At 37.6% G+C, this 15,483-nt stretch overlaps 1 protein-coding gene across 7 annotated transcripts in view; it reads left to right on the forward strand.

The window, feature by feature from the left end:
- ARHGEF28 (Rho guanine nucleotide exchange factor 28) overlaps positions 1–15,483 on the forward strand; it is a 361,347-nt gene that overhangs the window by 124,606 nt on the left and 221,258 nt on the right. For all 7 annotated transcript variants that reach the window (XM_072606341.1, XM_072606340.1, XM_072606343.1 and 4 more), the window contains 2 exons: positions 3,678–3,825; positions 8,226–8,519. In XM_072606341.1, the coding sequence (XP_072462442.1) occupies positions 3,678–3,825; positions 8,226–8,519 (442 nt within the window). The remainder of the gene's footprint in view (positions 1–3,677; positions 3,826–8,225; positions 8,520–15,483) is intronic.

Raw genomic sequence — 15,483 nt, forward strand, 5'->3', positions numbered from 1 at the left:
TCATACAAGAATTCTCTAAGTGGAAATTTGACTAGGACAGTAATATGATTAGCATTCTTTGACCACAGTGGTTAGGGGACTTCTTTCCTAAACAAAAATTGAGTACTTTTGGCATTCTCATTCATACAGGATCCTTTTCCATGTTACATTCCCTTTACTGACTTCCTGTGAGGCTTTTAAATGTAGTTATTTTCCTGAATAATAATAGTTCTTACTCTAAAAATGTTTAATTTTCTGTTATTGTGAACATGACAAACTCCAACGAATGTGCATTTCCATATACAAGGAACAGACAAAGAGGACAGAATGGAGACTCAGTTCTGCATTGTTCCAAAGCTATTTTCCCTGTTTCTCAGACATGTTAATTCTTCTTCCTCTTAAATTTTTATCTGAACAATCATGGCACTTTTCAGAGCGAAGAGGCTCCCTCCCTCTTCCTCTCCTCTCCAAGCATCAGTTTTCTGCATATTTTCAGGTGTCTTTTGTGACTTGCCAAATCAGAGACTACCGATCATTGGTGAATATCATTTTTCCAATAATTATTCCTACTTGCTTGAATTTCTGGGTCTTCCATTCAGTACCCTATTATGTTTCTAAAAAAGACCCCTTAGTACACCCGGTGTCTTCTTTTACTGGTGATTGTGAAGTGTGGTAGGGCCTTTGAAAGAACTGAGTTGTAAGGTTGTGCTGTTGTGTGTTGTGTTTTTTCAGAGAAGGCTGTAATTAAACTCTATTGTAAGCCATAGTCCTTGTTCACCTGACCAAGTAAAATAGTAATATGATACATGTTTTGAATAGATGCAGATTAGATATCCTTGTGGACTCTGAAAGACTGTGATCTTTTTATGCAATTTGTTTTCCATAAAAAATACAAAACCATTCAGCAGCAGGTCAGGACAATTCTGCCTGTAGATAATTAATTCACTCAGCAACCAGGAACTTGACTAAAACAAGCTGTTCTTCCTTTTTTAGGAAATGGAATTTCATTTAAATTTTTTCAGTGATGTTGGACTTTTTTTTGCTTTTCAGATCCTTTTCCTGTACTTTGTTTTGAAGCTATCGTATGGTGAATTTTTCTTGGCATGCTACAGCCTATTAATTTTATAGACACACATGTATAGACACACATATATGTATATATACATATGTATACAGATATGTGTGTATGAGAAAGTACACATATATTTATGTATGTGTGCATATAAATATATTTATCTATTCTCATCAGAAACTGGGGTTTCTTTAGAGTATCACAATTAAATTATTCTGATGTATGGTGTTTTTAAAACAAGTAATTTTGAGTATAGGATTACAAAGCAAAATAGTACATTCCCTTATTTTTACACTGATGAAATGCTTTCTTTTAGAGGATTAAATAGCTGCATGTCTGTTGGAAAGAGAAGTCTTGAATTAAATTTTGTTTTTTCGCCCTATGTGTTCAGTTATACTTGGTATAAAGTTGTATCCTTTTGAATGGACCTATATATGCTCACGTTAGTAAATCACAATTAAAATAATAATGCCTACATCTTTACCCTTTTGTTCCCCCCCCCAAAAAAAAAACCAAACTAAAAGTATTTTGAGGGATGAAGAAATCTCTCTGAATGCTAGTTTGTGCTTGGTTTTCAGGCAGGCATCCAAATGCTCAGATGCCTCGCTGTACTATAGACTGACTTTTGGAGGTTCTCCAGAAACGTGTGACCTTTTCCACCTCCAGGTTTCCCTTTCTCTGACACTCCCATAGGCCCCCACAGTCTTCTCCCATTCTCTCAAGGCTCTGCTTTGTATTGTGCTTTGTTTTCTTGGGTTAGGGAGTGTCCAGAAGACATGAAGTCTTTTAGTGTTTCTTCTAGGGGCCATTTGGAAGGCTAATCCATTTCTTTCCCTTTTTTTAATGTGTAGTTTAATTTTGTTATTAGCCATTCTCTCAAAAAAAAGAGGAGTTGTCTTAATGACCTCTTATTAGAAAAGACAGAATTTTTTAATAATCGTTTCTAGAATGTCTATGAATTTTCCAGGATGGTGACTTGTGTTCCAAATATCTTCACCTTTTTTGTGTTATGGACCCTTTTGATGAAATATATGGACTTATTCTCATGATAACATTTTTAAATGCATAAGACTACAAAGAAAATTAATTGCATTGAAATCTAGTTATCAAATTTTCTTTTTACAAAGTCCATAGGGCTCCAGTTTAAGAATTCTGAGTACTCTGTACTCATCAGATCCAACAGTGGAGAAGATATGAGGGAGGCTTTAGTTGTTCAAAAAAAGGGAGCTTTTATGATGGGTATATGAATCAGTAAGCACCCCAGTATACACAGGGGGACCTACTACCACAGGTTCTTAGATCTGCATTCATAAAAGGAAAGCAACTTTCAAGGGGTTAACAATCACTTTAATCAAGCACGTGTATCATTCCTTTAATCAAGTACATAGATCACTCACCTACTTCAGGGGAGTCTGCTCCCTTAACTTCAAAGAAAATATAGAGAAATCAAAAGATCAACAGACAGGGCTTCCTCTGCCTGAATTTAACAGATAATTGGACCCCAACTGTCTGACCATAGTGACCAGAGAGGGAAGCATAACACCTGAGTTCTCAAAGCTGGGGGTTCCTTAGTGGCTTCCCAGAGTCCTCCTCTGGCCAAGCAAGCACTTCCAATCAGTAAGCCCCAAAGTCATCAATAGACATGGCTTCCTCTGCTTGACCATAATTCAACAAACAGGTGCAGCTGTCTGACCATTGTTACTTAGAGGGAAGCACGACATCTGGGTCCTCAAAGCTGAGGGGGCGGCGGTGCTCCTTTGCAGCTTCCCAGAGTCTTCATCTGGCACTCAAACCTTTTTACCAAAATCTAAGCCCCAAAGTAAAACCTCAACTCAGAGTGTTTATTCCTTTTTTTAGCGCCAGAGGGCATCCTAGCTCTTGAGAATCAGTGCTTCCTTAACAAAAGCTGTGAGTGTTCTTCCAAATCTTCCCTAATCAAACTCCCCTCAATAAGCAGGCCCATTAATGGGTGGGGAAGATCTTTAATCACATTTACAATGCAAATACCTATACTGTTTCTAGTTAAAGTTTCTGTACTTTACTCCTTGAAAGACTCTTGATTGATAAAGGCAAGATTCAGTCAGAGGCACTTGATTATACTAAAACAAGAATAGCAAAAGATCCTAGTTTGATGGCCATCACAGTGTGGTTCTTGGAAATTTTATGGGAAACGAAAAGCATGGAAGGGAGTGATAATTCATTTAATGGCCTTGCAAGTACTTAAGATGCTTAGAAAAGTATAGAGCATTAGTTATCAGGAATAGTTATGCTCATCATGGTATTGGACCTCCAGTATAAATAGCAGATAAAAAATGTATTTGCCATCCAGGAAATTTCAGACTAAGGAATGAAAACAAAGTGCCATGCATCCATATAGGTAATTCTTGTTGTTGTTCGTGTGTGTGTGTGTGTGTGTGTGTGTGTGTGTGTGTGTGTATGCACACATGTTTATAATTACATTTTGTCAATTTAAAAAATATTATTTTTAGAAGAAGGTATGCTACATACATGTGAGGGTATGCTAACTGCAATTGTGTAATACAATATATGATATATTTTTACTTGAGACCATTTTATTGTTGTTTCTCCAAGTCAAAGTTTATGATTTGTTTTATTCACTTTCCAGGGGCAGATGATGGTGTATGCAAAGTTTGACAAAAATGTTTACCTCCCTGAAGATGCCGAATTTTATTTCATTTACAATGGATCTCATCAAAGACATGTGACGGTTGCACAACGCATTGGAGATAATGTCCTCCAGTCTAGCATTCCAGGTAAGCATTTCCTTTTTAAATACCCAATGGGTGAATATGTCTGTAGACTTGTTGTTGTTATATGGCATTTTAAATGGGAAGCAAACTAGGAGAAAATGAAAACACAGTGTCCCGAGTGAGGGGCAGGGATAGCTTTGGGAAAGCCAGCTTACTTTCAAGCTCTATGGGACTTTTTCTGTTAGAGTTTCCATAGCATCTGAGATCAGACTCTGCACTAGAATTAAGTTTTTTGTAGTAATGCCAGAGTGATGGAACAAAAGAAATGCTGTCTCTTCAGGGCCTCGTGCCAGAGATGACCTAAGACAAGACCATGAAACAGATAGCTTGTCTTCAGTGACCTCCTGTTTTTCCTTTTAGCAGCTCCTTTTCCCCCAGGCTCCATCAGATGCTGACTCTTAGTTGCCCAGGGCTTTCCACTGTGACACCTTAGTTGAGCTTATCTTCTTTGGGTAGGGTCATATGCTTTAGACCTTTCTTTCTCCTCTCCCTTCTTTCCATCACATTACATGTGACCTATGTCCCATTCTTCATGGCCCTGTTTTTCTCTTTTCAAGGTGACAGCTAGTTAATCTGAGAATTTAATCCATTCTAATGTGCAAGTGATGCCAATGGCTTAAAGTATTATGCTTCTAAGGTGACTTTTTAAAAATTTTTTTGCATTTTAAGAGGACAAACAATGATTTAGGTATGGTTGGGGAAAAGGCAGATTTAGATTTGAGACAAGAAAAATCTTCCTAAAAAACCCCAAACTTCCTCCCTTGGGAGGTAGAAGGAATATCTACCCTAAGCATACAAAGACTTAACCCAGCAGAATAGGCAGATGAGAACAATTTGTTCCAGGGGCCATAAGGACACATGAAGCAGGTGCTGGGGAGGGCTTAGAGTTTGATCAGACATAGAAGGTGCTAAGATCATCCCCTGCATCCTGGGCCATCGCCAGTTTTCTTGACTTTTGCCTTGCCACTGGACTTTTGATGACTTTGAGAAACTCTGCCTCACTTAAACCATGTTTCAGTCAGTCTACTAGGAATTATTGAGCTCCCAGTATAAGCCAGACTTGTACCTTTTATGTTCCTTTCTGACTTGGAGATTCAGTGATTCTGTGATGTTTTTGGACAGGGAAACTTTCCTTGGCTCTTTAAATCCCACTATGTAGGTGGTCACCTTTTCAGTCTACAAATTCTACTCACCTTCTGAAAACAAGTTCATTGCCAGATTTTGGGGCAACCTGTGGTTGCTGGAAGGAGAAGAGAATATAAATATGGCATTGTACAGTGATTTTGACCATTGTGAAGAGATACATAGGAAGCTTACAACTCCATTTGAGTAAAGCCAGTGATCTGAAACTTGTTACCTGATTCTTTTAATAACTTGAGATTTTGTTGATGTTGTAACTGAAAACAACCCTTAACTCTTCCCTGCCGGACTTCAGGACTCCTTAAGAGAAAGAAGACCAGTTAAATAGATAGGTAACTCCAAAATGATACTTTCTCTGTACTCTGTTGGCTCTCCCTTTCCTTCCACCTTCTTTGTTAACTGCCTCCTCTCGTCCTTTTCTCCTTTTCCCCCTCAACATCTTGTTTCCTCTCTGCTCTGCAGTGTCTTCCCTAAAGTCTCCTGATCATCTTCTATGAGAAAAAAACAAAAAATGTCAGCAAGTTGGCCAAGATTCTGAATTTTCGTTTCATTTTGATGATGGAGCTTTTGTCCCTCTTTATGCTTCCCCAACTTTGTGCTTTGGGAGGGGCATCCCTTACATCGCGAGCTCTCTGAGAACAGAGACCATTTTCTTTGTCTCACTGTTGATCCCAAGTGTGCAATGAGTGGTTATCACGTTTCTCAGATGCATGTTATTTGCTGTGTGCTGTACACTATACCAGCTTTCTTGGAAGAATAACCTTCCAAAAAGAATGCAGGAGCAATTGTGTCACATCCTCCTCTAACGATTTCATGTAATAATGTTCTCTGGGTCATTTGTTAGGGCTCTTAGGGTGTCAGTCCCTTAACCTTTAGTGAGTAAACCCTGGATAGAGGTGGTATTGAAGTTGTTTAGAATTCATTTATATATCTGTGAGTCATCCTGATTGATATCTCACCACCGGACCCAGATGGCTCCAGAGGAGGAGGTAAGGCTGGAGACTCTGCAAAGCCCTGCCTCACTTAAATCTAACCCACTTGCCTGCCATGGCATCATTTCCATGATGTCATGATCCTTTTCAGCAATAGCACTTGCCCAATGGTTCTCACTTCTCCTTTGCTAGAGGGAAGAGAGTCCTATGGAGGCCAGCTAGTGAAGCTTATTTCTTACCTTTACCCTCATACTGTCAATTTGTATAGTATATTATTATTTTCTAGAAATTCTGCTGTCTCTGAATGTTCTGCCAAGTGGCTAAAAGTTAAGAAGAAAGGCAGCCTGGTATAGAGGAAAGAATACTGAATTTGGAGTCATAGGGTAGAGATTCAAATTCTATCTCAGCTATTTTAATGACTGGTATTTTAAGCTTAACAAGTCACAGACTCCCTGGTCTCCATTTCCTTATCCGTAAAATGAGTTTTAAACAATATATTCACAGAGGACTGCTACAGCTTTCTACCCTATTGCCCTAAAAAATTCCTTGGCCTCCTGGACAGATGTAGTTTTGCCTTTGGAGAAATGATATGTAGGGGTGAATGAAGGTAAAATTAGAAAATGTAGGAAGGAAAATATTCTCCATGGGGATTCTACTGTTAGAAAAAGCACAAAGGCCAAGAAGAGAAACCTTGGAGAAGGGGTAGGAGAGACAGATTCTTTATTCAGTTACTTGAAGGGCTCTCATGAAGAAGCTGGTTTAGGCTTGTTTTACTTCACCCCAGAGGGCAGACGCAAGAACAAAGGATAGAAATGACAGAGACAGGTTTTATTTTAATATAAGGAAAAACTTCCTAATGATTAGAGTTATTGCAAAATAAAATAGGTTCCTTCATGAGGTAGTGAGTCCTGTCACTGGAAATCTTCAAGCAAAAGCTGAATGACTGCTGGTTTTTGTTTTATTTGTTTATTTTTTTTAAAATTTATGCAACAAAACAAGCATTTCATTAATGTAGTATGATAGCACATGAAGCTACAAATTTAATTAACTATTCCTCTTAAATACGTAATTATCATGTAAATTTCTTTCTCCTCCCTTTTTTCCCTCCCTCTCTGCTGTAGATATGGCTACCATTACACACACGCGCACACACACACACGCACACGCACACGTAAAATCACACTATACGTAATTTTATTTAGCAGTTCTTTTTCTGGATGCAGATAGTATCTTCCTTCCTATGTCCTCTGTAGTTAATTTAGGTATTTATAATATGAGTTTCCTATTCAGGCACAGGCCAAAGTCTCCTGATCACGGAGGTCCCATCCAAAGTGGGGATCCTGTGACCTTGTGAAGGTGCTTTGACATTACAGATAGTGTCGGGCATGTCAGAGAAATGACAGTATCTACATGTGCCTACTAAGTTCCCGCCTCCTTCCTCTTTAACGTTCAGCCTCAGTTTGGGTGAGAAAAGAGCAGTTTATAAAGAAATTCCAATTCATTTGCTTATTTATCTACAAGTGACTTAAATTTCCACACAAAGATAATAAGAAAATGAATGTGTGAAATAATAATTATCTTGAATAACACATGGTAGACAGGTAAGTTGCAGAAGCCATTTATTTATTTATTCTGATGGACATTTCTGATTGGAATCATGATGTGATGATGTTTGTATATGGGTTTTTTAAATGTTAATTGAATAAATTCCCAATATCTGTTCAAAATGGTAACACTGATAGAACAGAGTAACATTAAAAGAAGACTGTACTTACATGCTAAAAAGCAATTGTATCAAACCCAAATAGAAATGGACCCCTCTAGGCCACATGTTGACTTCGAAAACCACAAACTAACATTATTTATGTTACATTGTATTTTTATATATTTTGTTAAACATTTCTTAATTACATTTTAATCTGATTCAGGTCATTCTCAGGAGGGTCCATGCACCAGGATGGTCCATGACTATTCCACTGCAAAAAGATTAATTTAACAACCAGGAAGAACTCAAAGAAGATAACATTTTAAGTTTGGCCTCACTGACTCTGCCAAATCTCATTAACAACAGTTAGAAAAATAGCACTAAATTCCCAGTCTGCCCTCCTTTATTTCTCTCTAGTCCCCTGGAGCTCTTCTGAGGGCATTGTCTGTCTTTATAATGAAGCTGGGTGCTCAGACCAATTCACTTTAGAAAGGTCTTGTAATTTCAAATACATTCTTAAGGTATCTTCTTAAATAATAATCGAGTTTTCCTTATAGAGGAGGAAAATGTCTTTCTTACAGCTTCTCAAAGATTCAAGGTACATTAATTATTTTTTTGCATTTCAGGCCATGGATTTGAGGAAACGGTGTTGGTGTCCACGTGTCTGTACTCAGAAGGCTACTCTCCAGTGACCATGGGGTGTTGTTCTATTATATACATGGACAATGTGGCTTGCAGGCTGTCCCGTTCTCTCGTTAGCCAAGTTGGCTCTTTCACTTGTAGCAGTCATCAAACTCTACTCGATCAATTTGGTCTCAAGGTGAAAGAGCTTCACGCTTTAGATGAAGACCTTGTATTGGCTATGGCTCACTTGGAGTTGCCACTTGGGTGGAATATCTTGGGAAATTCTTCAGGAGAAGGTAAGTTTTCATTGGAAGAATATTTGCCTCTCTCAGCACAGTTCAAGATGTGCCAAACCATCACAGAATCACAGAATCTGAAAGCTGGAAATGACCTCAGTGGTCATCTAATCTAATGCCAACCCCAAAGAAATCACCCTTATGACAACTGATTGGTGAGATGGTGCAGTGGATGAGTGGATACTGCACTTGGAAAAACTAGAAGCCTTCCCAGTAAGATCAAGTGTGAAATAAGGATGCTCACTGTCACCAACGTTATTTCATATTGTATTGGAAAATCCTAGCAAAAGCAATAAGAGAAGAAAAAGAAATAGGAGGAATCAGAATAGGAAAAGTTAAATCCAAATCCAGCCCCAGACACTCGCTAGCTATATAACCCTGGACAAGTCATTTAATCTTTGTATGCCTCAGTTTCCTTCTCTGTAAAATAATACATATTATTATATTATATAAATCACATATAATATAGATAAATAGAGAGATAATAAAAGCATCTGCCCCCCAGGGTTGTTGTGAATATGAAATGAGAAAATATTTGTAAACGTGCTTTGCAAACCTTCAAGCGCTATATATATGATAGCTGTGATGATGATTACTAAATGGTCATTCAGACTGCTTAAAGAGCTTCGATGAAGAGTAACTCCTAGCCAGCCCGTTCCACTTTGGACAGCTCTAATTGTTGGGAAGTTGTTTTTCTTAGGTCAAGCATACATTTGCCATTCCAATTTCTATCCATTCCTGCTGATTCTGTCCTTTGCGGTCAAACAAAATGAATCATTCCAGTCCTTCCACATGATAGCCCATCAAACATGTGAATGCAATTGTCCTTAGACAATGGAGTCCAAGGCTCTGGATCTGAGTCTTCTGAGGCTCTGGATCATTCATAAGTTCATTCATTCAGTCCTCATGGCATAGACTCCTGGCACTTACCATCCTGCTTGCCCTCTACTGTATGCTTTCCAGCTTCTCAATAGCTTTCTTAAAACTATGGTACCCAGAACTGAATGTTAGAAGAAAGAGGGAGTCTTGCTGCCTTCTCCCTGGAAGCTCCCTCTCTTTTCTTTTTTCTTTTTGCAGTTATTTCAGTTATGAAATGTTTATTCAGAAATCACTGGCTGTGTTTTCTCTCTATTTCTAAAATAACCAGATGCTCCTCAAGGTGCCTTCCTCATGTGTAGAGTCAAGGGCAAGAAAAGATTGGCTGAGTAATACTCTTCTCCCTTCCATTTCTGTGGTCCAGCTGAATTAGGACAAATACTCAGAACTGTATCTGGAGTCCTAAGGAGACGTCACCTTATCAATATTATGCGTTTAATGTTGCATAAGATATTTTGAAATATCAACTTCATAACCCAGGGAAAATTGTCTGATGTCTCTGTTGTATTTTACTGGGGATAGGGATATGATGAAGATTGCCTGCTCCTCTTTTGACAGCTTCTTCTCTGAATCTTTTTTTTTAAAATTCCTTCAGGAACCCAAAATGGGGTTTGTATCTTCCATCTTCTCTCTAAACCCTCAGCAGAAGTCTACTCTAAAGATCTCTAGTTCCTTCCATTTATAACTCATCCTCATGGGGCCTGATCTCCAGTACTCCCTCTGTCCTCATCTCTCTCTTATGGAAAAATCTAGCTCATTTATCAAGTACAAGAAGAGAAATTACTTTAGGCCAGGGCTTCTTAAACTTTTTCTACCAAGGAGCCCTTTTCTCCTTTTGGCAGTGTTCCTAGGCACTTCATGGCCTGAGGGCATGCACAAGTTCTCTCATTCTTAATACCCTCTATGATCTCCAGAATTTTTGGCTACAGTATTGCACCACTGGCTCATATGGAGCCTGATGTCCACTAAAGGCATAGTTTTTTTTTTTTTAAATAAGTTTTATTGATGTCTTGTTTTAACATTACCCGCATTTACAACCCCTCTTCATGAGAGGTCTCTTGTAACAAAATAAGATGGTTATGTAAAACTGATAATGTAATGACCTCATCTGAAAGTGAATGCAACATTTCACATCTGTAGCTGTCTCCCCACCTCTCCATTAAAAAATATTTTTTAACAGACTTATTTTCTATCACTCCTATCCCCCACTCCTTTGGGAAAAGAAAAGAAAAGCATATTTCTTGTATCAAATATGCATTATCAAGCAAAACCAATTCCCTCATTGGTTTTGTGCAAATTAAAATCTTATTCTGCACCTTAAATCTGTTACATCACTATGGATAGTATATTTTACTGGATCACCATGAATGGTCACTGCATCGTCAATATATATAATATATATCCAGACATATATTATATGTATATATATATACCCTCATATATAATATACATATATATCCATATATATATATATATATAAAATCATGGCTATTTCTTTTTACAGAAATGTTATTATGTTAATTATTTCCTAGTTCTGCTAATTTCATTCTTTATCAGTTTAGAAAGTCCTCAAAATTGTGGCTTTTTGTAACATTGATGTTAAAGTGAAATTGTTCTGATTCTGCTTATCTGCATCAGTTCATAGAAATCTTTTCATGTCTTTTTAAAATCATCTATTTCCTTATAACAGTATTCCATCACATTTATATACCACAACTTATTTAGTGATTTCCCTATTGTTAGATGGTTTCTTAGTTTCCAGTTTTGTTGCTACCACAAAAAGTTTTTATAAATATTTTACACATAAAGGATCTTTTTTCCTCTTTTTTTGATCTCTTTGGGTGTAAGGCTAATATTAATATAGCTGGGTCAAAGGGCATGTACTGTTTAGTAACTTTTTGTCTAAGAATGTGAACAGTAAGTTCTCAAGGGAAGAAACCCAGGCTATCTATAGCTATTTGAAAAAAAGATAGTCCAAATAACTACCAGAGCAATGCACATTAAAGCAATTCTGAGATTTGACTTCATACCCATCAGAGCGACAAAAATGGAAATTAAACAATAATGGAAGGACCATAGAAAAACAAACATGTAGATGGACTCATGAATGGGAGCCAATTTATTATTATACACAAAACGTTGTGATATATTAATGTGGCAGAATACTATTGTGAGTAAATATATGATTTCAAAGAGATGTAGAAAGACTTATATGAACTAGAAATCTTTTATTTTTTTGTATTATTTTTTATGTTCTGGAGGATAGTGATTACTAGCTTCTTTCTTTTTGGTCTTTGGACACATTCAGTATATTTTCATTTATACTAAGATAGAGATGAAATTAATCATCCTCAGTTAGTAAAATTACACCTAACCAACCCCTTTGCCTATATACACCTGTAATTTGTCTTGGCTATTATAATGTGTAATCTAACTTGCCCACAGCTGTGAGCTCTTCAGTGATGAATAAAACATGGTCCCTGCAACAAAGGATTTTATAACTGAATAAGAGAGAGAAGGGCTATGCAAATAGGTGTAATTCCAGATAGAAAATAATAAATATCATAGAAAGGAAACAAGCAGAAAACTATTTCATATTTGAAAACAAACTCTTATGTTTATCTACTGCAACCACTTAAAGGATGAATCTCTTCAACAGGATCTTCCACAAGTGTGTATCCAGGGTCTGTCTGAACATTTCTAATATTCAAGTCAACAAGCATTTTTAAAGCACCTACTTTGTTGGTAGGGATGTGTATGGGGGGCAGGGAGAGAGACAATGTGAAACAACTATATACAAAGAACTATGTACAAGCAATATACAGTCAAGATGCATTGGAGATAATCTGAAGGAAGGTACTAGTATTAAAGGAGACCAGGAATGATTTCTTGTAGAAGGTGGGATTTTAGTTGGGATTTGAAGAAAGCCAGTAGGTGGAAATAAGGGGGGAGCAAAAAGTCCAAGTATGGGAGTCAGCCAATGAAAATGCAAGGAATGGGAAAATTCAGTATCTTTTGTGAGGAAGAGAAAGAAGGCTAATGTCACTGGATCATGGAGCAAATCAAAGAAGACTTCTTTAATGGGATGTGTATGTGGGAAGAGATTGTGAGAGACTTTAAAAGCCAACAGAGAATTTTGTATTTGATCTTGGAGATTATAAGGAGTCACTTTAATTTACTGAAAGGGGGAATGACATGGTCAGACCTTTAGGAAATTTACTTTGGTAGTTAAGTGAAGGATGGATTAGAGGAGGGAGAGATTTGAGGCAGGGAGGCCAACAAACAAGTCATCGAAGTTGTCCAGGCATTAGGTAATGAGTACCTTTACCAAGATGATGTCAATGTCTGGAGAGAGAGGGACATATACATGAAAGCTGAATTGGCAGGACTTGACAATACATTGGATATGGGGAGTGAGAGGACGAGTAGTCAGGGATAACATGTAAATTGAATGGCTGGGTCACTGGAAGGATAGTGGTGCCTTTGATGATAATTGGGAAGGGCTTTTGGGAAAAGATAAGTTTAATTTTGTTCAGACTGACTTTAAGTAAGATGTCTATGGGACATCTCTAGTTCCACATGTCCAGTAGGTAGTGGATGGTCACTCTGAATCAGCTGTCATTGTACAATTGCACCCTTGAGTTGTAAAAACAAAGATCAAAACAACACCAGATTAGAATAATCAGAATAGGAAAAACATGTGGCATGCAATGAAACAACTTTGACCTGACCTATTTTAATAAGTTATTGATACTTGGAAATGAATAAAGAAGAAGGAATGGATATAAACAATTATCATTCTTATGAAAGTTTAGCGAATGTAAAGTTGCCATAATGAGGAGGCCAAGAGACCCTAGAAACTGCCTGAGCCAGCAAATATTTGATCTCCTAGTTGACTGGAGAAGGTTGATAGCCAGAGCAAGGCTAGTTTAGAATACAAAGTTACTTATGCAATTATACAGAGGATGAGTGTGGTAGGTTGTGAACAGTGCTCATAATGAAACAGTGAAAAGTGTTGGAGCTAGAAAACACATTTTCAGAAAGTTTGACATTGGACCTACTTAAACCAAATCACTTCAAGAACACTGAAGGACAGCAAAGATTGAAAAAAGATGTGTTTATATTTCTAGAACAAATCTTCTATGTCATTGATAGTAAAGCTATTACATTTGGATTCAGTATCAAAGTTTCTAATGTGCTACATGAGAAGGTAGAAAGGATACTTAAAAGAAAGAAATGGGAAAAGCAATAAGATCAGATCTAGAGGAGGTTCATGGTGGATATGACAGAGGTTTAAGTATATTGAGAAATTGATTCTCCAGATATTGGGAAGAATTGAAGTTATCAAACAAATAGAAAATATCACAGGTATGAATATTTTTGAAAAGCATGCTTAAGAGGACATCATTAACAATTAGATTAATTGATAAAACATTTATTAAGCACTTAATATGTGTCAGGCCATGTGCTGAGCAGTGAGGATACAAATACAAGAAAGCATCACAATTGTTCCTCCCCTCAAGGAGCTTATGTTTTAATGAGGGAAGACAACTTATAAAGGAAAACTGAAAAGTTGGGGGGGGGGAAGTAAAGAAGGGAACCTGCACAGGACCAATGTAGCAGCCAGTGGGCAAGGAGAACTGAGAAAGATTTCAGATGTAAGTGATATGAAGCATAGCTAGGATCCTTCCTAAAATGATGGTCCCAGGGAAGAAGTCACCAATCAGGAAAGAGGATTTCAGTGCAGAGGTTTATCCAAGGCAGCAAAGCAGCAGGCAAAATTCTGAGACCTACAGTGACAGCCAACTTCTGGCTCTGAGTGTAGGCACACTTTCCTCCTTCTCACTCATCTTGTCCCTTCCTCATCCTTTCCTACATCTCTTTCTCTCTCTGTCTCTCTCTGTCTCTCCCTCTCTGTCTTTCTCTGTCTCTCTGTCTCTGTCTGTCTGTTTCTCTGTCTCTGTCTCTGTCTCTCTCTCTCTGTCTCTCTCTTTCTTTCATCTTTGCAAAAACTTTGTGAGAATAGTCTACAAATATGTTGATGGCATCCTTGATGAAGGCATGAGAATTCAATAGGCTATTCTACACCGGACCACATCTTCACAGTTGCACAGATGAGAGATGAAGGAAATATAAGATTCTGTTATGCTTATTGTTTGCTATTTTAAAAAATGCATTGATTTGGTAGAGGAAAAAGCACCATTTAAGATTCTCCCCTAACATGATGTCTCCTGCTGCTCTGATGATTAGTTGATTAATATCAGGCAAGGCATAACAGAGGAAGACGTCTTCCAAGATATTTTCCATTATCATGGAAACTCTGTGTTCACCACAAAGTTAAAATGCATAAGGAATTCCTGTAAATTACAAGGTGCCCCTATTTTAAATAACATTATCCTATTTGTATCAAGCTCCAAAACATTTCAGAGCCTCCTAAATTAGAATAGTAACCATTCAAAAATTCACCTTAACTATCTACGCATTAAAAAAAAACCACACAACCCAAGTAGATGAAGCATGCTTGTTGTTCAGATAATGCTATGAATTTGGATGGAATTTTTAAAGAATCAATTTCTAAATAGTCAAAATTATGGTCCTCCCAGAGGTCAGTGGAAAAACAAATTTACCATAAGATGTATAATCAGAAAAGGAGATGGATTGGTTGTGTAGTAGGAGCAAAGATAACATCTAGGCAACCAATGTAGTATATAAGTACCTATATAAATTATGAGACTTTTAAAAAGACCTACTGGATAGTGAGTAAGGGCAGCTAGGTGGTGCAGTGGATAGACCACCAGTGCAGGAGTCAGGGGAACCTGAGTTCAAATCTCACCTCAGACACTTGACACTCATTAGCTGTGTAACCTTGGGCAAGTCACTTAATCCCAATTGCCTCATCCTGGGTCATCTCCAGCCATCCTGATGAATATCTGGTCACTGGATTCAGATGGCTCTGGAGGAGAAGTGAGGCTGGTGACCTGGACAGCCCTCCCTCACTCAAAACAAAGTCAAGTGAAAGTCATGTCATTATTTCTCTGATGGCATGGTCTTCTTTGGCAACAAAGGATGAACACACACATATCTATCT

This window comes from Notamacropus eugenii, chromosome 4 (genome assembly GCF_028372415.1).
Source record: "Notamacropus eugenii isolate mMacEug1 chromosome 4, mMacEug1.pri_v2, whole genome shotgun sequence".
NCBI classification, from domain to species: domain Eukaryota; kingdom Metazoa; phylum Chordata; class Mammalia; order Diprotodontia; family Macropodidae; genus Notamacropus; species Notamacropus eugenii.